This window comes from Phasianus colchicus, chromosome 10 (genome assembly GCF_987193195.1).
Source record: "Phasianus colchicus chromosome 10, bPhaCol1.hap1.1, whole genome shotgun sequence".
Lineage (NCBI taxonomy): Eukaryota > Metazoa > Chordata > Aves > Galliformes > Phasianidae > Phasianus > Phasianus colchicus.
Genome location: NC_143445.1, coordinates 13664487 through 13687288, shown reverse-complemented (window position 1 = coordinate 13687288; position 22802 = coordinate 13664487). Strand labels below are relative to the sequence as shown.

General features: G+C 35.9%; 1 protein-coding gene across 10 annotated transcripts in view; it reads right to left on the bottom strand.

The window, feature by feature from the left end:
* The window catches only part of ATP13A3 (ATPase 13A3), a 55085-nt gene that overhangs the window by 5649 nt on the left and 26634 nt on the right, over positions 1-22802 (bottom strand). For 9 of the 10 annotated variants that reach the window (XM_090147376.1, XM_031596242.2, XM_031596240.2 and 6 more), the window contains 26 exons: positions 22570-22639; positions 21592-21726; positions 20472-20544; positions 19601-19732; positions 18456-18635; positions 16795-16952; positions 15987-16175; positions 15056-15117; positions 14331-14481; positions 13777-13893; positions 12798-12815; positions 12540-12693; positions 12334-12454; positions 11436-11560; positions 10433-10611; positions 9848-9970; positions 9688-9767; positions 8881-8923; positions 8678-8787; positions 7754-7850; positions 7147-7219; positions 6094-6271; positions 5268-5455; positions 4166-4254; positions 3669-3749; positions 655-744 (listed from right to left, as the gene is read on the bottom strand). In XM_090147376.1, the coding sequence (XP_090003502.1) occupies positions 655-744; positions 3669-3749; positions 4166-4254; positions 5268-5455; positions 6094-6271; positions 7147-7219; positions 7754-7850; positions 8678-8787; positions 8881-8923; positions 9688-9767; positions 9848-9970; positions 10433-10611; positions 11436-11560; positions 12334-12454; positions 12540-12693; positions 12798-12815; positions 13777-13893; positions 14331-14481; positions 15056-15117; positions 15987-16175; positions 16795-16952; positions 18456-18635; positions 19601-19732; positions 20472-20544; positions 21592-21726; positions 22570-22639 (3016 nt within the window). The remainder of the gene's footprint in view (positions 1-654; positions 745-3668; positions 3750-4165; positions 4255-5267; positions 5456-6093; positions 6272-7146; positions 7220-7753; positions 7851-8677; positions 8788-8880; positions 8924-9687; positions 9768-9847; positions 9971-10432; positions 10612-11435; positions 11561-12333; positions 12455-12539; positions 12694-12797; positions 12816-13776; positions 13894-14330; positions 14482-15055; positions 15118-15986; positions 16176-16794; positions 16953-18455; positions 18636-19600; positions 19733-20471; positions 20545-21591; positions 21727-22569; positions 22640-22802) is intronic. The other variant, XM_090147375.1, reaches the window with a different exon arrangement.

The window sequence follows — 22802 nt, the reverse complement described above, 5'->3', positions numbered from 1 at the left end:
AAATAAAATTTAATGCTGAAAATAAACCACTAATTCTTAGCAAGTACAACCAGCTAAAAGCAGGAAGTCAGAGGCTTTAAAACAGAAAAAGCTAGTTTCTACAGGATTCACACACATTTCCTTTGTGTATTAATGACAAAGGGGCAGACTTGACTAAAACTCATGGTCAACTGAAAAGCAGAGGCTTTTTTTCCCCTCAAGCCTACTAGACCTGTAGTAGCAATAATGGACTTCTATTTACTATTTTTTCTTCAATTTTTGCATGCTATAAATTACTGTTCTACAATCCTAAAACAAACTAGTAAAGAACTGGATTATATTCAGCAGCAGCGCTGCTTCCAAGCAAATCAAGACACTCCCAGACCTATCATGTTAATCTATGACAATGCCAATGAAATTTGCTAATAAGCAAGCTGAAGATAAAATGGGAATAGTCTTAAAAGCAATTCTTTGGGTTTGCTTCTCAGTTCTTGCACAAAGAGCTAAGGAGCGAAATGCAAAACCAGAAGCCTTTCCTTCTAAAATTCGAGTTAGCGAAATCTAAACAGTCTTAAGTTTAAGATAAGGCAACAGACACTTATAGATCATAAAAAAGACAAAACTGAGTTAATCTGCATGCACTCAAATGAAGACAGCAAAATACTCGTCTCCAACCTGAGGCGGCTGGGGTATGGTGAGGCGATATTCTCCTTGTTTGTCTCGATTGAACACAACCTTCCAAAGGATCATATCAAGGAGGACATTCTGTGAGACATTGCAGTGAGTAGGAAGAGTTAAGAAACTAATGATCACTGGTTATTAGTGTGCACATTACAAATAAAACCTGAAATACTGTGTTAGACATCATTCAGTGCCAGGCAAAACGGAGAGCTTATGTTATCTGTCAGTACTTAAGTGATAAACATTTTCATTTCTGAAGTGCTCAGAGGAAATTTAAGAATATGAACACATACTTTAAATCATCAGTAAGTCGTAATGACCAAAACTGCATGCACTGACACAAACAAAAATACACATTCTTTATGTGTTTCAACACTAAAAAAAAACAAAAAAACACACCCTGTGAAGCACCACAGACTTTACTGCTTGAAGCCATTTTGCCTCAAACCATCTTAAATGCTGAAACATCTTAGCACTGTAACAGGCTGCCCAGGGTGGTTGTGGATTCTCCTTCTCTGCAGATATTCAAGACCCACCTGATGCCTACCTGTGCAGCCTGCTGTAGGGGACCTGCTTTGCAGGGGGGTTGGACTAGATCTCTAGAGATCCCTTCCAGCCCCTACAATTCTGTGATTCTGTAAACATTATAGCATACTTCACCTTGTAGCTGTGCTTTGTCTGTCTGTTTTAAACACCAGTGGCATGCACAGAAAAGCTTCCAGAGGGTGCCAAATCTAAGCTACCAGCAGGAGCTGTTTCAGATTTTGGAAGAGGGCAGAAGCCGAGCACTCTATTCTGTACATCTAATTATTCCCATATGACCAAACTCAGCTATGAAGGTGTGAACCCATGGCACTAAAGGCCTTAAGCCTATGACTCCGATCTCTAAACAGAATCTGTGTTTAACAGTTGCCTAAGTTCTGCCATTGAAAAAAGGGAGCTGACTAATTGGGCTTTTATAACAGATTTTAATGCCTGGTACAAAGAATGTGCGGTGCTTTGCATATCTAGTCTGGCATTCACATGGAAGGAGCAGAAGTTTCACAAAGCATTTCAGAAAACAGGTTTGATACAAACGTATTTGAAAATCATTCCTGCTTTAGAAACAATTAAACTACACAGGATCAGAGAGAAGAGCATCAAATAGAAAGTGTGATAAGAGAAGACAGATCCAGTCTTTCCCTGTACCTCATCACTATGAAGCATTTACAGGGCAGTGACAAAGGAATTAGTCTTAGCAGAACACAGAATAAGTGTCTAAAGAAACTATTCAGCCAACAGTGAAAGTGGAATAAATAGGCTCAGAAAGTCAGATGCAACACATCCAAATAATGTCAAGAAAACTAAATTTCATGATTCTATTCCACTACTACAGCGTGTGCAACAAGAAAAACAGAAAAATCAATTTTAAAGGAAAGTAACACGTCATCTTAAGAAAAAGTTCTGCTAATGATAGTAACTAGAAAAGATGCCAACTAAAACTTGCAGAGGAAGAAGAGATGGGTTTCGAAATACTTGGTGAAAGCAAATGCTTTACAGGAAATTCATTGCTTAGGTTGTGTTTACTAGAAACTCAGAGATTTACAGACTGATGTGGCAACTGACAAAGCCCAGGAGAGGAACCTTATGAACATTTTTTCCTCAAGAGACACATACCATGTGGAGGAACACACTGTGATAAATCAGTCTTTCTACCTGAACTCTTGTGAAACATCTATGACTGTACAGAAGTTAGAAAGATCTTCTGCAGAACAAAGCTTTTTTCAGCTGCAAGGTAAGTTTAATTTATTTCCTTCCACTAAGTTTATCATTGGGCTGAAAACTAACTACAAGTACAAGTTTCCATCTATCAACACAAAGCTCAGGTTTTTACCACCTATGTGAAAACAATGAAATCTACATTCCAATAGGAGGGAATATAATCATATACCTTGCAATTTATATTTGGAACAACATTCTGAACTCAAAGCTTTGATAAAGTAACCCAAGAACTTCAGTTAATGTTACTTTTAATGTTGTGAACAGAAGGGAAAACTTAGTCAACCAGAAAGAATATTAATGCTGTAGTCATCTTCAAAGGCCAAAGCAGTATGATCCTAGCAAACATTATTCTAGTTACCTTAATAGCAATCCCTCACATAGTAATGGAAAAACTGACTAGAAGCTGCAGAAAATGCTTTACAGTAAAAATGGATAATAGTAGTGGGTAAGATAATGTTAAAAGGTTTTTTCATCTTGCAGAAGAAAAATAATAACTACTGGATGCAACCAAAAACCAAATGTGTTCAGGTTGGAAATAATGCATCATTCAACAGGAAGAACTAACCACAGGAATAACTGACTGGCTAAGAATCAAGGCCATCTAGCAGATGTGCCTCTGTTAACACAGATTCTTAGAAACTACAGAAGGGATACCTGGGTGAAAGACAGGGCGATTTTCTGATCATATTAACTATAGGATCAGAGCAGAGGAGGTAAAAATATCCAGAACTACTGATGCTGGACAAGCTCGGGACTGAAAAGAGCAGATCTGCTCCAGCATCTACTTTTGCACTTAGATCAGATTATACAGTTAAAAAAACAGACCTGCACTATTCTGAGCAGTAAGATGCATGTATGATGCAATTGAATGAAGATGGGCTTCCTGAAGGATTTCATACAGCGATGATATGTTATTCTGAGTTCCTTTAACACAGCAAATAAATATGAAGCATACTGTCCTATGAAATAGTTGAAATAATTTTTTCAACTTTTCACTCTCCCCTCCTTGCTACTCTTCTTTTTTTTTTTTTTTTTTGACTTAGGTGAGTTTTAAAGTTATGCTTTTACACGGAGAATATCTGACACATTAATCCAGCCTGGAAGGACATTTTTAGAAATGCAAATTTAAAAATCATTGCTTCACTTCCACTGGCATGCTGTGGAACCTAAACAAACCTAAACCAAAGACAAACCTACAGCCTAGGAGGAACACTTAACAGCAAGTATTTTCCATTTGTGTTTCTTACCTCCATCAGCACGGATACAATTGCATTGACAATAACAATGATGAGAATTCTCAGGCGCCACTCATATGGCACACATACGAGCTGTTAGAAGAATTTGCAAGACATTAACACCACATACACAAAGTAGTTAAAATGTGAACTCAAAACTGGCCCCAAGTTATAAATTCATACATACATGTAAACAAATACGCAAGTGCATATGCACATAAAATTGTATGTAATAAATATTAATACTTATTGCAGAATCCTGCTTCTCATGCTTGTTATCTCTCTGAGAACATTTTAAGGTCTTTCATCACTCATCCAGCTGAACATTCAATAAAGTTTTAACAAGAAACAAGGATACTAATTTAAGCATTTCACTTGTGCCTCTATACACAGGTTTCAAGGAAACAACCTCCCCTGTCCGAGATCAGAAGTTAAAACTCTAAGGGTCAAGTTTCCCACAGAGGCAGCCAGCTGTCTCAAGAAGTACAGACACAACTGCTGAATCTTACCTCAAAAGACGTGTCAATAAGTTCAGAGGGATGCAACATGATGAAAAATAAGAAGACATAAAGAACTACCACAGAAGTAACAAACAGAACTGTAAAAGGGAGAAAAAGAAAAAAAGTATCTTAAGTATTTTATTCAGACCATCTCTCAATCAGAGTTTGGGAGAGATCTTGCATATATTGAAGGTTTATTCATCTCTGGAAATATTATTGACCTATAATCTTCTCCCAGGTATATTTTTGCAATACAAGCTGTGCTATGAGTCATAAAGAGATAGAGCAAGAAGACTGAAGTATTTACGTTCACCAAGCCAGAATGATTTAGATGGAAATATACAGCAAGCTTTCAACTGAGCAACATTACTGTATCTTCTCCTTATTTTTGGAATATACATAGCTGTACAGACATACAGAGCCTTATATCTATGACAATATCTATAAACTCAGAGCCACTGGCAAATAAAAACTCTAGTTACTAGATCACAAATAAGCACCCAACTTTCTACTGAGCATTTTTTCACAGTTTTCTACTACTGAGCTTAAAACAGAGTGATGAGTTCAAATTTCTGCAGACTAGTCAAGTAATAATCTTCTACAATATAACAGGTACATTTTTGAAAACATTTTAACAGTACCAAATAAATACAGCAAACATACATGCCAACAAATTTAAGATTAGGATAGTGCAAAAAGCAAGGAGTTCAGTCATAACAACTCATCAGAAATGCCACAAGTCAATGAGAAAACTTCACACGGTGCCATAGCTGACTGAAGTAAACTGGATTTTTCAATCACATCCTCTTCTGAAGTATATTTTACATAATTTACTTTGAAGAAATAGATATTCTAGTCTTACAGAAACAACATAACTATTAACACAAATTTCTCCATACACAGCTTGATATTTCCCTATATCTGTCTATGATTATCAGAGGATAACTGTCCTATGTTCTTCTAGCAACCCAACTGCTGCTGAAGTGGCACGCAGAATTGTAAGCAAGCCATGGATGAGTATGTGCAAAGAAAGTGACATGAATTTTTTTTCTTGACTGCATATAATGTGATACTTTAAATATGCAAGTGTATATAGTAAGAAAGGACTTACAATTTTTGTAGCACGGTTGCCTAAAGGGCTTTCCTTTTGAAAAGACAATTGCAACTATGAGGTACTGAAAGCTGGATATAAAAAACAAAGTTGTGTTTTCATAATTTTTAATGTTATGTTCATCATCAAGAGTCTCGTTCCCACTGTGTGCAGAGCTGATGTTTGTGGCATCCAGTATATTACATGCACTGCAACATAAACATTTAAGACTGAGTTAAGAATAAAAGCCAAATGAGGCTGAATCCTATTTAATAGCAAGAATAATGAAAGAAATCACTATAGTAGGTTAAAAAAGCATATCCTGAAAACCTACTATAGACAGTAAGAATTAGCTCAAGCCTGAGGCAGGGAGGTAGCAACTGTGAATTCTGTGCTTCAATTTCTTCTGTGCTTTCAGCAAGTAAAATCCCTTCATGAACTGCTTAGGGACTTTATACAAACTTGGGTGACAGGTAAGAAAATACTGCAAAGTAACAAAATATGAAAACACTTTCATTTTCAGAAATATAATTTACTGGAACTCTGACAGGAAAACAAAATTTTAGAAGTATAAACGAATCAAAATAGGCCTGAACCATAAACTTCAAATTCTGATCTCAGACGTCCCAGACTGAAGAATCTTCAGACCCTGCAGTCTGGCTCTGACCCAAATCTGCATTTCAGACATTGGACAGCACCTATCTATTAGGTACATGCTTTCAGGAACAGACTACTGAGTAGCAATAGAAAAGCTACACTTACAAAATGGTGGATAAAAGCAACAGCACTACTGGTGATTCCTTTCTGATTGATACTGTATCCTTTAAAATATCACTGAAACACTTACTCAGATTCTGGTGTCCAACGCTCAAACCAGGGCTGCTGCTTGACCCAAAGAAACCCAACTGTTTGGAACACAAGGCAGATGATGATCTGAGACAAAACGGAGCACAGAAGTGGACCTGAGATAAGACCTGATGGAGGCCTTCGTGCAACTAGCTCCTTCCAAGCAGGGTTCAGGCTCACTGCAAAAGGGAAAAAATATACACTATCTATCGCATCATTATGAATTTCAAGAGTTATCCTGTTCACACTCTGTGGAACTGAAATGGCTTGCTCATCACATCTCACACTTTACGCTTGGAAAATTCACTTCCGTAGTCCCAAACTGCAAACGTGAAACCACCCAACAAAGGCTGTAACACCCTACATGAATGCCACAGTGCCATTTATAAGCTTGGTACCCCTTGCAGCGAACAGAAACCATGTGACAAGTAACTGGCAGCGTGCCCAGACCAATCCCAGATAGGGCAATTGTAAGGTTCTACAGCAAATTTCCCATTTATCTGGTGCAAGCATTTGTTAACTAGCTTCCTCAGTTGTAGTCCTCCATTACGTCAAAGAAGCAGGTCCACTGAGCTTGAAAAATAGAATTCTAGTGTCAACCAGTAAACTGAGTGCTAGGGTCACAGGTGAAATTAAGTACTTCACCAGATGATAGTTTGCAAACCTAACACTTTCTGGACAGAAGTTCAACTGATAAGGCAAGAAGTCAAAACATTTGAGAAAGATCACGCTGGAACAAACAGTGTTTTGATTCCAACAATACCTTCCTCACTTCAGGCCACATTTCTGACTTCCTGTACCGTGAAGAACCGCCTTTCTAAGCTTAAGTCCATGACCTACTTCTTGCACGAGGACATATCACAAACTACAGGTGAATGTGATTCAGTACAATGGTTATTGCTATTTTTCTAATACAAATACTGCAATAGTTGTAACATCTCAACTTTGCACATCACACTGCTTACTCCAATGAGCAGTAAGTGGTTAAAGAAAATCTGACAATGCAAAAACTGCTTCAAAGAAGCTACCAACAGTAGTTCAGCATAATACTTACTAGTGAATACAACCACCAAAATGATTGCCAAATCAATGAAGAGAAACTGGTGGTCTCCCAAATTGCTCAGGATCTAGAGAGAAATCACAACTGAAACATCAGTAACTGCTTCAACACCAAGAAGCATCTTACAGTAAAACCTAATCTACAACAAATCAGTCTCCTTCCAACCTGGCTTCCTTCACCTGCAGATCTTGAGTACTGCACAATTCACAGATCAATTCCCAAAGTATGAATATATGAAAATTTCAGTTTTAAGAAGCCTAAGGTGACTTTTTTTTTTTTTTTTTTTTGTAATTTAAAGCTGATCCTTTTTAAAATAATGTATTTTTATTCTTTAATGCATTTTTAGTCAACTTATTTGGATTTCCAACTGTAGATATTTTCTTTTCACAGACATTAACTATTGCCTTTTTAAAATACACACAGCATGATTTTCAAACAGTTAGCATTAAAATCAAGTACTGTGACTAACAGTACTTTTAATCTAAAGAAAGATTTTTGAATGTGATTGCTGTGTATTCAAAGAGACTTGCAACAATTTATAAGTATGAGCTTTCAAATCTGAATTACATTTGACATTGCTTAATCACAACTGAATACTTACAGAATATAGCAGAGTAACGCTGATGTACTGGATAATGCTGTATAATGCCATGAATTTAAATACACAGAAGGAAGTTATTAAAGCAGCACGGCCTTCCCTGTCAAAAAAAAAATGCAGTCATGTGACTAGAAAGCTTTACAAGCAAGCAGACAATTCAGTTTAATTAACTGCAATTAAATACATCAGCAAGCCTTTTGAGATACACTGGTGTGAAGACAGTGCTCAGACACATGGAGAGAAAAAGAAGGTCAGAATGGTACACTTCCAGGTGCAGAGCTGTGAGTACGCCCTCTGAACTGAGCCACCACCACACAGCAGTGTTCTTTGACTTCACGTGGTTTTCCAAAACAGTTTTTAAAATGAAAGTCTGCCGGCAAATTCTTCTACATAGCACAAGTTTACTATGTGGATTGAGTGAAAATGCATTCACAACTGCCAGCCTCAGACATGCTTCTGCATATGCATGACTTCGTCAGTTCCATACAGATTAAAATAGATTTTTCTCAGGCTGACCTCTATCCAAAACTACTAACTGGATTCCAATTCCAGAATCAAAAATTGGTCAAACCCCACAGAGGAAACCTGTTTTCTACTTAATATGGTGCTGAGAAGCAAGGCTACCTCAACAATTTTACCACTTGCAATTATACACGCACTTCATGGAAACTTCAGTAGTAACTAAGACATCAAATTAAGTACTAAACCATACAACCCTCTCTTGAAGTGAACTTTACATGGACAGAATTTAAAACAAAATAATCATGCTATTATAATTCCTACATCACTTTCAGTAAAGAAATAACTACTAAAAATGTATGGCTTGTCCTTTAATTCAGCTGGGCCTACTATAACATCAAACATATTATTAACACAGAATATATAGAATGACTTACATGGATACATTTATGTTCATGGTGGCATTACCTGATCAGCTTTGGCACACAGGAAATACTAGGTGTCCTGGAAGTGAATGGTGATGCCACAGAAGCCTCAAGTTCAGACAAAGATATACCACCATGTGCCCTCTTTAGTGCCTGCCAATTCATATTGAAATAGAGAACATTTTAAAACATGCTTTCAGCTATAAAACCTGAGCAGTTCCATATGCAAAATAAAAATGTACTTACACCACAGTCATTTGCACCATCTCCACACATGCCCACATAGTAACTACAGAAAACAAATACATGTTAGAGTTTTGGACTGCTCCCCAATCACGGTCCATTTAACTGATTTCATTAAATGCTTTCATATTATTTGATATATTCAGTGTTTGTACAAATCTAAGTGATCCTAGGTGCTAAAAGCATTTACTGTTTACATTATACATATAAGGAAGCAGATCAAAGTAATGTGACTTAGTCAGTTCAATCAAATCAATAATAGTTATCAGCTATCATCCCAAGAAAGTCTAAAGCATCTTTATCTTAGTAAGTTGATACTTCTCTACTATTTTATATAGATACAATGCTTTCATAAAGATTACCCTAAAAATGTCTATGAACCAAACTTCTGAAAAAACACAGAGGTAAGAAGCAGTTACATGAGCAACAGTCTAAAAGTTAATAGCTTGAGTCTTGACACTATGACTTAACAACATACTGACAGTAAGTGAACACAAGGCATCACACTAGTACTTCTTCAATATCTACATGTCACTCAATAGATTTGTCAAGAAATCAGATTTATAGACATGCTATTCAGTTTAGCTACTCGACACTTAAAATTTCATGAAGCTTGTACAACAACTTACCAGCAGATGGCTGTACTCTCATTCAGCTCAGCTAATGGGCTTATTCAACAACCCTAAGAAGTTATCTCAGCCCAATCTTTTTCATTTGGTGTAACAGCTGTCAGCACACATCAGTATTTTTTTTACACAGAACACATCCTGTCAAGCTGCCACCCCCTTCTATACTTAAAGAAATACTTACTCTACATTTTGTAAAGCTTCCACCAACTGGGTTTTCTGATCAGGAGCCATGCGAGCAAACACAGTGCCATGTAATACAAGCTGAAAGAGAGAAATTTCTTAGTGCTCAAGACCATGTCTGTTCTTCATTAAAAGTACCCAAATTCAAATAAAACGCTCACCTTGGGTACCAGGTCCTGAAAATGCTCCAAAATCACTGCAAATGACTTTCCATTCATTGCAAAATGGTATTTGGTCATCTGAAGATCCTCAAGACTTTCATGGACCAATTTAACTGGAATATCCTATCAAAAGTAGTTTAATATTCTAGCTGTAGTACATTCAACACAGTATAATAATAATCTTGAGGTCTGTTCACTCTAGCGAAGGCTTCTATGAGCTTCACTTGAAAGAAAATCTCATTCTATTACAGCATTTATTTAATAACAAGAACATATGGCTTAATGTTTCCATAACATGTAGCTAAAGCAGACTCAAATTGAAAACTAGAAAAAAACCCACATATGCACAGCTAAAACACCAAATCTTGCAAAGAAGTTAAAAGCAAGTTTAAAACCAGCTCTCCACGTTGTTTTACTACTTTTCAATATTTTCAGGTCTGCAAGTTAAATAGTACAGCAGTTTAGAGTTGCCACTTAATGGCAGACTTACTATTTAACAGAATAATTAAAAGTTGGGGGATAAAGAGAAACTAAAAAGCAAAACTAAGTGTTTATACACTAAGGGCACAACAACAATCAAATTACCTCTGAGTTTATGGCTGGTGATGAACTAGTGCATCTTGTGAGGGTATCTGCATAATGCCAGTTGATTCTGGCAGCCTGCCCATCCTTTGGAGGTAGTGCTTCAGCAATAATGACCTTATCCTGAGGTAGAATCATTCCACAATCTCTAGCCACAGAGATAGCAGTTAACATGTTATCTCCTATGAAAGAATTGCATTTTGAAAGTTTTGAGTTAAAGGATCAATACATCCATATTCAACATAAAAGAAAAAGCTAACAAAGCCAGTTTTAAAGTAGGAGGAAGGCTGTTTAATATACCAGTGACTTCCTTAGAGCCAAACAAGGCAGATGTCATATTATATCCTTTACATTCCTCCACTCACTAGCAGCTCCCAGCTAAAAATGGTACATACAAGACAAACTCAGAGTTCTATTGCCACCCAATTACAGCTCTGTATTTGTCTGTCCTGCATATTACAAGTTGTAATACTTGTGACTTACAAAAGACAAGACCAGCATTACACAGAAAACACAGCACAGACAAACCCAAAGCCACAAGCAGGTTAAGAAGCCATTCTTCCAAAATAAATAAACAAATAAATAAATTTAAAAATGAAGTAATGTACTATATACATTAAATTGAAATGGTAGGGATGGACTCTCAGGAGGTCAGGCAGCATGAACTCCCGCTAAAAGCTAGTTATGAGATTAGACCTGAACTTATGCCTAGTCCAAAGATGTTCAAGCTTTTTCATCCTTCAATTCAATAAGAAGTAACATGTTAATATGTTAATTCTACAAAGTAGAATTAACCTCTTACTGATTTCAGACCTCTGACTTACCAAAGTACCTCTTAACCAAAATGATGTGTAGTTTCATAATAGCTTCTGAACTTCATTCTTGCATAAACACAGCATAATCCCAGTGTATCAACACGAAATATTTACTTCATCCACTATATTCAAAATAAATCTGTTCAAAAATAACTTTTTTTTCTTTGTTATATGAATGTTTATGTGCTAACCTGTAACCATGACAGTGCGAATGTTGGCTTTATGCAAATCTTCAAGTACAGTAGGGGTTTCTTGCTTTAACTTGTTTTGCATTATAATTAACCCCATAAAATCCATGTTACTTTCAATAGCATCTCTGTATGAAAGGAGGCAAGGAAAAGAACATTGGAAGAATTACAGTTATTTGACAGTTTAAAAAACCTGACTTCATTCTTATCAAATAAAAGAGACATTTATTTTTACTGTGCAAAGTGTGAAGAATTCACTTTTTAAAAGTAAACCAAGAGAATAACACCATCTCCATTCATTTATGCTCATTCCCCTTGTTGACACTTAAAATAACAAAAGAAAAAGAAAAGTAAGTATTGTATCTTCTCATGCACAGCTGTATAGTTTTTCAATCAGAACTCCTTCTAAAAGATCTTACATTCCCAAAAAGAAAGGTTGCTCTTGAAAAAATGCTCGGACACAGCATTCACAGTCAAATTTTAAACTGTTTAGAATGGATGTCTAATTTCTTTTCCCGATTAGCTGAATCAGAACATACAAACTACCACACTAAATTGCCAAAGTAAGGGAGATTAACAGCCGTTAGCTAATTAAGTGACTCCTTAACTTCATTTCATATGAAACTCAGTGCATTTACAGGTCTTGTGTATGCTACTGCCATTCTAAATTTTTGTAATGCTATTGCAAGGAGGAAGACCTCCTTAAGTTCCTATGTATTGCTCAGGGTTCAATTAATGAACATACAGAACTGCATAGCAAGAGAAAAACAAGCTGAAGAAGAAGAGTAATCGGATTTAAACCAAAGTAAGCATAACAGGATTACTCCAAAGCATGCAGTTTTTAAAGCCTGTTGTTATTTAGCTAAAAGGGAAAGAAAAAAAGAAGCAAAGCCACTCTTACCTATTAATTGTCTGAACTTTGTGCCATGTAAGTTTAGACTCCAATTTTCTGTGAGCAAGAGCAATAACTCGGAAGCCCTGCTTCGTGTATTCTTCCAGGACACTCTCAAAGTCAACAGGAACTTTAAAAAGGTCAAGTTAAGAATTATTAAAATTAGTCATACCACAGCTGAGCTGCACAAGAGAAAAATCAGGTTCTTCCTTTACCTGTTTCCTGCTTACACAAGCTTGCAATCACTTCAGGGGCACCTTTCATATAAGCATCCATTCTCTTCTCCCCAAGAATTCTCGCTATTACACACATGCGTTGCAAAACTGAAGAAAATGGAAACTGGCGCACAATCCCAATTTCATAAGTGGTCTGTGTAACATGGAACAGAAGAACAAAAGGGTTACATCCACAATTCTGAGAAATAAAAAAAAAAAAATGATGATTTATTGAAGAAGAAAGCCAACAGCACTTACCGAAAGCTCAAATAATTCCTAAAGAGAAAAAAGAAAAAAAAAGAATTTCTGTACATATTTAAGTATTTTTCTAGATACAAAATATTTATACATAATATTGGTAACATGAACTGGTAAACCAATTTATACAGCACCCTCAGCCACATTATATTTGCAATGGATTCCACAAACGATGAATATGGATATGCTGTACTTGTTTAGTACCTTTTACTTTAATTGAGATATATTAGATCTTGATTAAAATTTGCAAGACTTTTCAGTCAAACCCGTGTCCACTTAAACCATGTAAATTATTAAAGTAGCAAAGCACTTCAGAACAATGTCATCATTACGGTATAACACAAAATTCATGTAGTAAATTCCAAGAACATTCTTAGTCAGCTACTGCACAGTAATGACTGCTGTGTGTGTACACTGAGATCTGAACAACAAAAAAGCTTCTAGCCACTGCAGAAGACTCACAAAGCAACCAACTTGCTGTATATCCTCCTGCTACCTTAGTCTGATATTCTGGGTAGAGTTCTTGCTTGCATTCCTTGTGTATAATAACATCCCAAGTACATTTTATTTAACTCAGCCCTGACATTAAAACATGCATCTCTAAAGGTACAACGTTGGCAAGAACCAAGGTAAGCTCACTAAAGATAAGCTCACTAAGCACTTTATTAGCACACTAAGAATTTGGTAATGATACTAATATTCAAATGTCTGAACTCAAAAAGTGTTATGGCATTCTATAACCAGTCTATTGGAGTAACAATGCTGGCAATCAGTGTTCTTATCTACTACAGCACCATATGCTGAGCCACTTTTTGCAACAACAGTTAAAACACGTCTTCTCTATTTCTGCCATCAAGAAAAATCACCAAACAATTCCAATACTGTCTGAATAATATCAGCCAGGTCAGCATATACTAAAATATATCTGTGTAACTTAGAGGATTAGTTTAATTTGACAAAATGCTTTGAATCTGCATACCATTTCTTGATCAGTCGCTTGCTTGGATTCTGGAAAAAGTTGTTTTGAAGGTCGCACTACCGTTGGCATGATTCGATTATGAAGTGCTGTTTCCTCTTCTGTTGCTTCTTCTAAAATCTGTATGAATTAGTTGATTGTTTTTAATGCGTTCATTAACTTCTATTTTTTTCATAATTTTCAGGAAAATAACAGTCTTGAAAATGAGCCCAAAGCGCAATGATTTGTTGTGAAAGTTCAATGTCCTAATTTAGCAGTTACCTAAGGCTCATTTAGGTATTTTACAAGTTAACTGTATACAGTAGAACTTTGCTGCAATCCTTACATCATCAAAAGCAGTAAATGAGCTGCTCACATTTTGTTTTTATTTCTATGAATTGTTGCACAGTGTACATTTTAGAGACACTTTCAGGTTAAGACCTCCTTTCCATGTTGACAGATAAGCATTATCAAAAGCCTGCTTTTTCATTACAATGTCACATAATACTATAGCTTGTATTTGACATTAAAAATGAACATAAAATGGTGACTTATTTCTGAATCAAAGAAACACTTACCCATCCTATTGCTTCAAACATCTTCAAATCAAGTGGATCCCCAGAAAGCTCCCCTTCAATTTTAGTGAGGGAATGACAAGTTGCCATGCAAGCAATAAACTCAGACTTCAGCAAGCTCTCACTGCAAGCCCTCTCTTCCGGCAAAAGGAAACTAAAACAATGAAGTTATAACATACTTAGCACTGTAATTATTTACTATGAGCCAATTCAAAAGGTTTGTTTAGATTAACAGAGGATAATTGACTGCACAAGTTTCTTCACTTCTATTTTCACACACCACAGAAGACAGATCTAGACTCTGGGCTGGAACCTTTAGAAATAGTCAAAACTCCCAACTGATTCAAAAATATTAATTTATACTCTAGCTTGATTCCCCTTCCACAGAGGCTTTAAATGTCACTTTAAATGTAATTCAAATAGCTAAGCCAATTCATCTCAGCAGCCCAAACAGTCATCACTATCACTAGGAAGGCAGAGTTAAAGAAACATGCTGTATTTTAACTACATTGTTTCTGCAGTATGAAGCTAATGAGATCTCAGATTTTCACTGATTAAATTCTCCCTCATCCTCTTCTGATTTACAACTTTCAGTACATCTAAAACATTTTTTCAGTTGCATTCTTACAGCTTGTAACAGAAACTTAAGAACTCAAATTAAATCTTCCTCTGCTGAAGCTGCTACAGAACAATTAAATATCAAATCTGCTATCAACTGTTATCCTTACCGAGCATTTTCTACCCGCTGAATTCCCCAAAGATCCAAGCCATCCTCAGTAAGTGTGCCTGTCTGCAAAATGAACCAACGAGAGGTGTAAGAAAAAAAATCAGAATGAAGTTATCCTCAAGAAAAAAAAAATTCACAGTTAATGAGTTATATCACACCTGAAGAATACATTTTATTTCATTTTCACTTAAAAACTGAAACTACAAATAGCTATCTATTAGCTTTTTGCTAATAACTAGGCTCCAGAAACCTTAAAAAGCATTGAAAGCAACCGGGCACCGACTTGAGGACCAAGGTAACAGATCTTTAAAATCCTGACATGATAGCTCAGTAATCTCTATATTTGGAGAGCAGTGGCAGCAGAAAACAGATACTGAACCCTCAGTACTACTCTCCTACATGATTGACACAGCAGTTGAAACACATTCACAACAAATATTTTCCCTGTAAATATTTTTGTAATAGTAAATTCAGTGTGGATTCTTAAGATTTCAGATAAAAATCTAAGAAGAAAATCAGAGGATTTTGGCTACACTTATTTTTGTCTTTCAACTGTGCTTCTGTTAAAAAAAAAAAATTAACCATTGGTTTGACTCTTCATTTAAGTAACTTCATGTGAGAAACAAGCTTGACTTCACAGTTCAATTTTCCAGAAGCCTTTGTGCAAAACAGAACCCCCATAATTTTGGTGTGTCAGTCAGGACTTGGAAGCCTTTAGATAAGACAAAATCTATGTATCATATAAACTTTTTAGAGCAAATCCTAAATTGAGTGAGGTAACTGATGGTAAACATTGAATACCTGACAGTTAACAGGTGATCTACACTCATATGGAAGTAATGCATTTTCTCAGTAGTCGCTGGTCTATATGAATTCCCTCTTATTATACACTGCCTCCTCATAGCAACACTAAATTTCAAAATTCAACCAACCTTATCAAAACACACAAGATTCAGCTGGCCACAAATATTTATCCTTTGAGGGCTGATGCAGAAGATGCCAATTTTTTTCAACCGTCTTTGTGCATAAACGATGCCAGCAGTCATGGCAGCAGGGAGTGCTGGAGGCACCGTGATAGTGATAATGTCAAGAGATTCAATGACGATGGTATGAGCTGGAACCTGCAATAGAGATCAAAGTTAATGAACAGGAACCCAATGTCATTATCTCACTAAAGTGTCCTCTCACTTTCAGCAGAAGCAAAATTTGTGCTGTGCTTTCCCTCCAGGATCTGGAGTGCTTAGAAACCTAGCATAATCTTCACCCACCATAAACAGCCATGATAATCCAGTCCTCAAGCCATAACTTCAAGTTTTCACTTTCCCCTGCAAAACTTTAAAGCACTGATGAAATAATGCAAAAATTTGAAAGAGAATAATTAGAGCTATCAGTTAGCAACTTCTTAATAGGGATTTTTCTCCCATAGCACATTTTAGATTTGTTGTATGAAATTTCTTTGACCTGAGAATCAGACAGATAGCAATTTTATGTCCAAAAGGTAAAAGAAGGCTGTATTGGTAACCCACTCAAATTACATCATAAGATACTCATATTCTGCTTTTTTACTGAATCTTATTCTCAGCAGGCTTGTTTTTCTTGTTCCTTTGATAGAAAATAAAGCAAGGATATTTTCATTTAAAATCTAATTGTTTTTCATCAGCCAAAGTGCTGGAAATGATAATCAATGCTTTTCTAAAATAAGGTCGTTCTGGACACAAATACAGTGAGATGACAGCATACCTCATTTAAGATGCTATTGACAATTGTGTAAATAAACCCAATGCCTGCCACCACCACCAGAGACAGGAGAAACCAGTAGGCATCTCTGTAGAGTTTAAAATCAGTTGGCTTTGGATACAGTATGGAACGAACAAGCTGTCCTTTAGCAGTATTAAAGCCTAGAAACGAAAAGGAGTGGCTTATTAGATGCATACACAAGAACAAAGCTTTTCAAATATATTAAAAACCTCAATGAAACCCTTAAGCTACTCATTTCATTAAGACTGTTTCTCAATAGACAGTAGCAGATGTTTTGCAATACTTCAATTACAGTGCTCATACTAAGTGCTTCACTCCTATGGCGAGAGCACAGAGCTGATTTAAATCTATTCCTCTTCTACAAGGGCAGTAAACACTCAAATGGTTTGGCCTGAAAGAGTTTGCTGTACTGTATTTTGTCCCTCAAAGTGCAGACTTAGTGGGTGTATATATTAGCTGGAAGTGTCAGTCCTTGTAAAAAGAAAATGAAGTTATTCATAAAGTCCAAATTTAAGTACTTAAGTCTCCATAAGCTCCTTTAACAGTCAGAAAAAAAAGGGATTCACAAGAAAACTGCAGAGCACTGAGTTATCTTTTAGAGAAATCAACGACTCGATCACATTTAGACGCTATGTTAGGAGACCAGACTTGTGGCTTGGAGTCAGATGACCACATACCCTGAGATCATCTTTGATCTTTTGCCTCAAGAAGGCCAAAACTGGTGTCAAGTCTTGTATGCCTGAAACATTTTGTATATGCTTAGACTTCAAAGTCTACTACTAAAACCTCAATACAAGTGTTGGGTCTACTGGCTCCCTGATAGCCTCTCTTCAGTCTGTGAGCATTACAGGAAACATTAAGCTCTCCAAGCCAACATTTGGCATACAGAATTCTACCAAAACGAAGGAGTTATTTCAACAGTCCTGAAGAGGATGAGTTCATCACAAGATGAATAAGACTTGAAGCCTCTGGGCTTTGAACTTGTTATTGCAGGAGAGAAATCATGAACCTGTTCAGAGCTCAGCATGCCATTATGTAACAGAGCATTTCATCACAAATGATTTGTAATTCAAGACCACCTTCATGAAACAGAATCCCCAACTACTACAGTCAGTGTAGTTGTTTTGAATAGACAAAGCTATCAAAAGCCAAAGCTTTATAATATTAGTATAAATAATCACTTCTGTAAATAAATAAACAAATAAATAAATGCTTGAGTTTCTTAGGCAAGCGTTATGTGCATTGACAAACTGGGCAAGAAAAGCATTTTGCATTGCCAACAGCTCCACTAAAATAAGTGATTCCCCACCATCAACCCAATCCAATAATACCCCAAATCTCTGAAAAGAGGCATACGTACTGCAACACTGTAAAAATATACGTAAAGGGTTTGAAAATGCATACAACCAGGTTTTAAATTAATGCTGAAGATTGATTCATTCTCATTCTGTCTGCCAACAGATTCTCACCACACCATTATCTAGCTCTGCTAGCACTGTAACAGGCATTTATCGAATTAGTTGGGGTATAATCATTTATCCATGCCTTAGCAACATTCAATGTAATGAAATGAAATATCACCTCATGTGCACCTATAAAATTGTGTTATTATATTAATAAGCGATAAACTTAAAAGTCTATACCTGTTCTCACTACCAGAGCTTTAACTAATTCTCCAGTATAGAAACGTGTTTGGATCACACTGGTTCCACAAAACAAAGTATGTCGCTTATGAGCTTCTGGACTGTATATTTCATCTCCCGTTGCTTTTGGATATTCTGACGGATTTGGTAGATTAATCTTCGTGACAGGAACACTTTCACCTTAAATGGATAAACAGTATCTAAGCAAAATCAAAGAGCAGCAGACATTTTCCCTTCATGATTTCAAGTGGAAAAGTACAATCTCACTTCAACACAGGTATTAGGCAGCTTTTCGCCTATTAACCTCCCCTCACCAGATTCCTTATCAAGATTCTACCTAATCTTATTCTCTATTTTCCAATACAGAATTTGTCCCTCTTACTTGAAGTCAGAGGAATGCAAAATACAGTTCACAAAGAAAACAGGACAAGCTTGCTTTCCTGCTGCAGTGTATTTCCTCATCTTTACTCAGAAAAACTAGAAGTTGAAGGAAATTATTCTGATCTCCTTTGGTGACTGAGTACATTCAGATCAGGGCAGCAAGCAATTTTATCTGTTACTAGCAGCAGCAAGAGGCTTGGATATATTCAAGGAACAGAACGTGATGAAATGCACCATCTCTGAACTGCAATTTTCTAAATGCTGCCAGCCTGCCATATTATTCTAGGAACAACAAGGCGGCCATTCTATTCATTGAAGCTGTCTGACAATGACATCAGGTTGCTGGTTTCAGAACATGCAGGCACAAACTTATTGAGGTAATCATTTGTTTAAGAAACAGAGTAGAACAGTCTACTCACTACCATCGTCCTGGAAGCAGTTAAAAAGTTTGTGCTAAATTTTTTTTGAAGAAACATACTGCAAAATTCAATCCACACTGAGAACACCAAGTCAAGAGGCAGGAGGACTCAATATTAAAAAGAAAACTTTTCAACAAAAAACTATTAATCATTTTTGGAGTTGCCAAGCTGTACCAGGTATCTGTTGCATTAAGTGCGTAAGTACTTATGAGTACAATTAATGGCAGGAACACACACATTTGAAGCAAAACAAATATACTCAATTCTGTAGAGCAAGCTGCAAGATAAGCACACACACAGGTAAAAAATGTCTTCAGCCATACAAGCATAATAAGTTTATTTTACCTGTTAACATGCTTTCATTCACGATACAAGTACCACTGAGAAGTACTGCATCACAGGGCATAATTGTCCCATTAGATGGAATCAACATGATATCTCCAGGCACAAGATTGGTAGAAAGGATTTCTTCAATCTCTAAGTGTAAGAACACAAACAAGTTTACCTGAAAACAGTCACCACAGATCCACACAGTTCGCATCCAGTTGGTGATATTTAACACTGTAATCCATTTTATTAGTGGCATTTTGAAAATTCTTCAAAAAGAGGCAAAGAAAACGCAAACACATTGATAAAACCAGTGCCATTATAGATTATGTTCTAGAGCACATGAGTATAGTTTATGTAACAAATGAAAATAGTCAAGCTCAAACAGAAGATTAAATAAAGTTCATTAAAAAGACAAAAGTACAACAGAAAGGCATGTCTTACAAAACAATATCACACATTGTAACCTAATAATCTTCAGCTACTGCAGTATCCAAATGAGCAGAAGTCCAGAAATCAATTGCAGCCTCTGCTGGTTACTAAAATGCAATGGAAATCCAATGCATGCACCTCTTTAGACCTAGAAAGACATCACAGTGATAACTACATACCTGAGAAGACAGCAGATACGACCTGGAATGGTAGATATGACAAAGAGAAGTACCCTACAAAACACAAATCTGATACTTGCTAAAAATACCATATAGAATAATCCTAAACAGATGACTACCATATGTCAATCCCACTTTGCAACTTCTCCTTTTCTCATGCAATTTTGCTATGAAACGCAAACATTACAAGCAGGTGAAAGAACAAACGTGCATCAAGTTTAAGCTCACATTTAATAAGCCACTTAAATTCAACTGTCCAAAGAGCACATGAAATTTACCTTGATTTCTTCTGCAGACAGAAACCCTTACAATGCTGTGAGCTGCTACCATGTCATGTAACATAACATATTGCTGCAAAAAGGAGAAAACAGTTCAAAATTTCAAAGCACAGCTTCTCCTCTTCTAAATGCTGTACTTCTACAAGCAAAAATTATAAGATTCTTTACTAATTCTTCTACAGCAAAATATTACTTTAAGCATTTGTATCAAAATAGTTTAGGAAATTTATAGGCAAATAAAGTTCAAGTAAATCAGCCTGTACAGATTCCTACTTTTAATAGCATTCTTGAAAGAAAATACACACTGCCATGTAAATTATAAAAACATTTGCTTAGTAAAATACATAGCAATAAGACTAGAGTGAATGGACTCAAACTGTGCTAAGTTCAGGTTTGTTACTAGGAAAAATTTCTTCTCAGAAAGAGCAGTCAGGCACTGGAATGGGCTGCTCAGGGACGTGGTTGAGTCACCATCACTGGAGGTGTTCAAGAAATGTTGAATGTTGTGCTAAGAGACATAGTTAAGTGGGAAAATATTGATGGTAGGTGGACAGCTGGACTGGACGATCTTGGAGGTGATTCTATGATTCTATACAAAAGAACTGCAGTATTTATATAAACTTTGATGAAGACTTTATTATTATTATTATTATTAATTTTCCCACCTCTGGTATTTTAAAAGACTGCAATTTAAGGATAGTTACTACTTCATTTTCCATTCACTACAGATAAGTCTACAATGCATCACCAATTTAATAATCCACAAGTCTGGCTGGTCCTCAGTTACACTGGACTTTTTCAAAGAGGAGGGAACAATGCAAGAAAGAACCAATACTGTCACTACAATCTAATACATGTAGTTGCACCTGAGCTTTGTGTGAGGTAGCATTTCTGTTATCTGAGGAAGGCAGGTCAATCTGATTCAAGAGTGTGGGAAGTCAGCAGAAAACTGTCTCAAAAAGAACTGTAGATCCAAATTCTTCCAACTCAAAGAGGGAAAATTCCTAACAAGATTCTATGTGTATAGTTCTGAAAAATTCTAAAAGATTCATAGAAATTCCACATCAAAATAATCTGATAAATAAAAAGCTGAGAAGATGCATGTTTACTTTGAACTTACCTTTCTAACAGTGTAGAGTGAGCTAACAATGGATAATACAGACATGATCACAATTGCTAATGCATAGTAGTGATATTCATCAGTGATCCACAATATTACACTGAACAACTGAAAAATGTAAAAAGGATTGAGAACCTAGAAGAGTGAAAGAACATTAAAGTTAAGCCAATTGGTCAAATGCATTCTCATTCAGAAGAGTCAGAATAATTCTCCTCTACAGAGGAGATAAAACTTTCCAAAAAAAATTTTTTTTTAAATGTAGATTTTGCCTGTTTTGTCAAATTGCTCCCTCTTTTTCACAAGTTCAACCCTCCAAAAGTATCTCTCATTAAAACAGCATTTTATATAAATAGTATTTAAGATCGTATGCACTTTCCCCTACATCTCAAAGCAAAAATGATAGGTATAACTGTTGCATAATAAATTAGATCTCTTATTTTCAAAGCTATCATTTCTTAATTATTAATAAACACTCTTATCCGTTAGCTCAGCTTTGAGAATTTCATTGTTCAAAATATTCTACCACCTATTATCACATGGATAACAAATTAGCAACTCAAATGCACACTATAAAAGAGAAATGAAACAAGCAAATCAAGTGTACATGCAAGAACACATTAGATTTTATGAGTATGTTGTAATGTATAATACCCAGGCTGATAAAGCCACTGACTGTGTTCACTATCAAGTTTGAAACGAACCATAAAAACAAGATGCATAGCCACTCAAAAATTTCTGGCATTTTTTTTTCATGTCCTTTCTAGGGCACCACACTGTGAACTCCAAAGAGTTTGTAGCAAAGGCCTTGTAGATATGCAGCTCTTAAAAATAAAATTCCCTATCATTTTTCCTTATGAGTGCTGGGCTCTCTGAGGTTTTCATTTCACATTATTATTTGAATACTAGTCTAAGAATCACTGTACTTAAAATAACTTTTAATGATATACATTTTTGTTCATTAAAAAAAAAAAATCTTACCTCCTTAATCAGAAGCTTAAAAATGGAAGGCACTTTCACAGCAATTTCATTTATTCCAAAGAACATTTTCCTGCATTAAAATCAACCAAAAAATATACTTAAAATTTTTAAAGATCTTATTCATTTTGAATTAATTCCATTAGTACCAGAAAATATAAAATATCATTTAATCCATGGCCCCTTCTATCACATTTACTGTTTCAAAAGGCATTTACCATTATGCCTGTCAAATG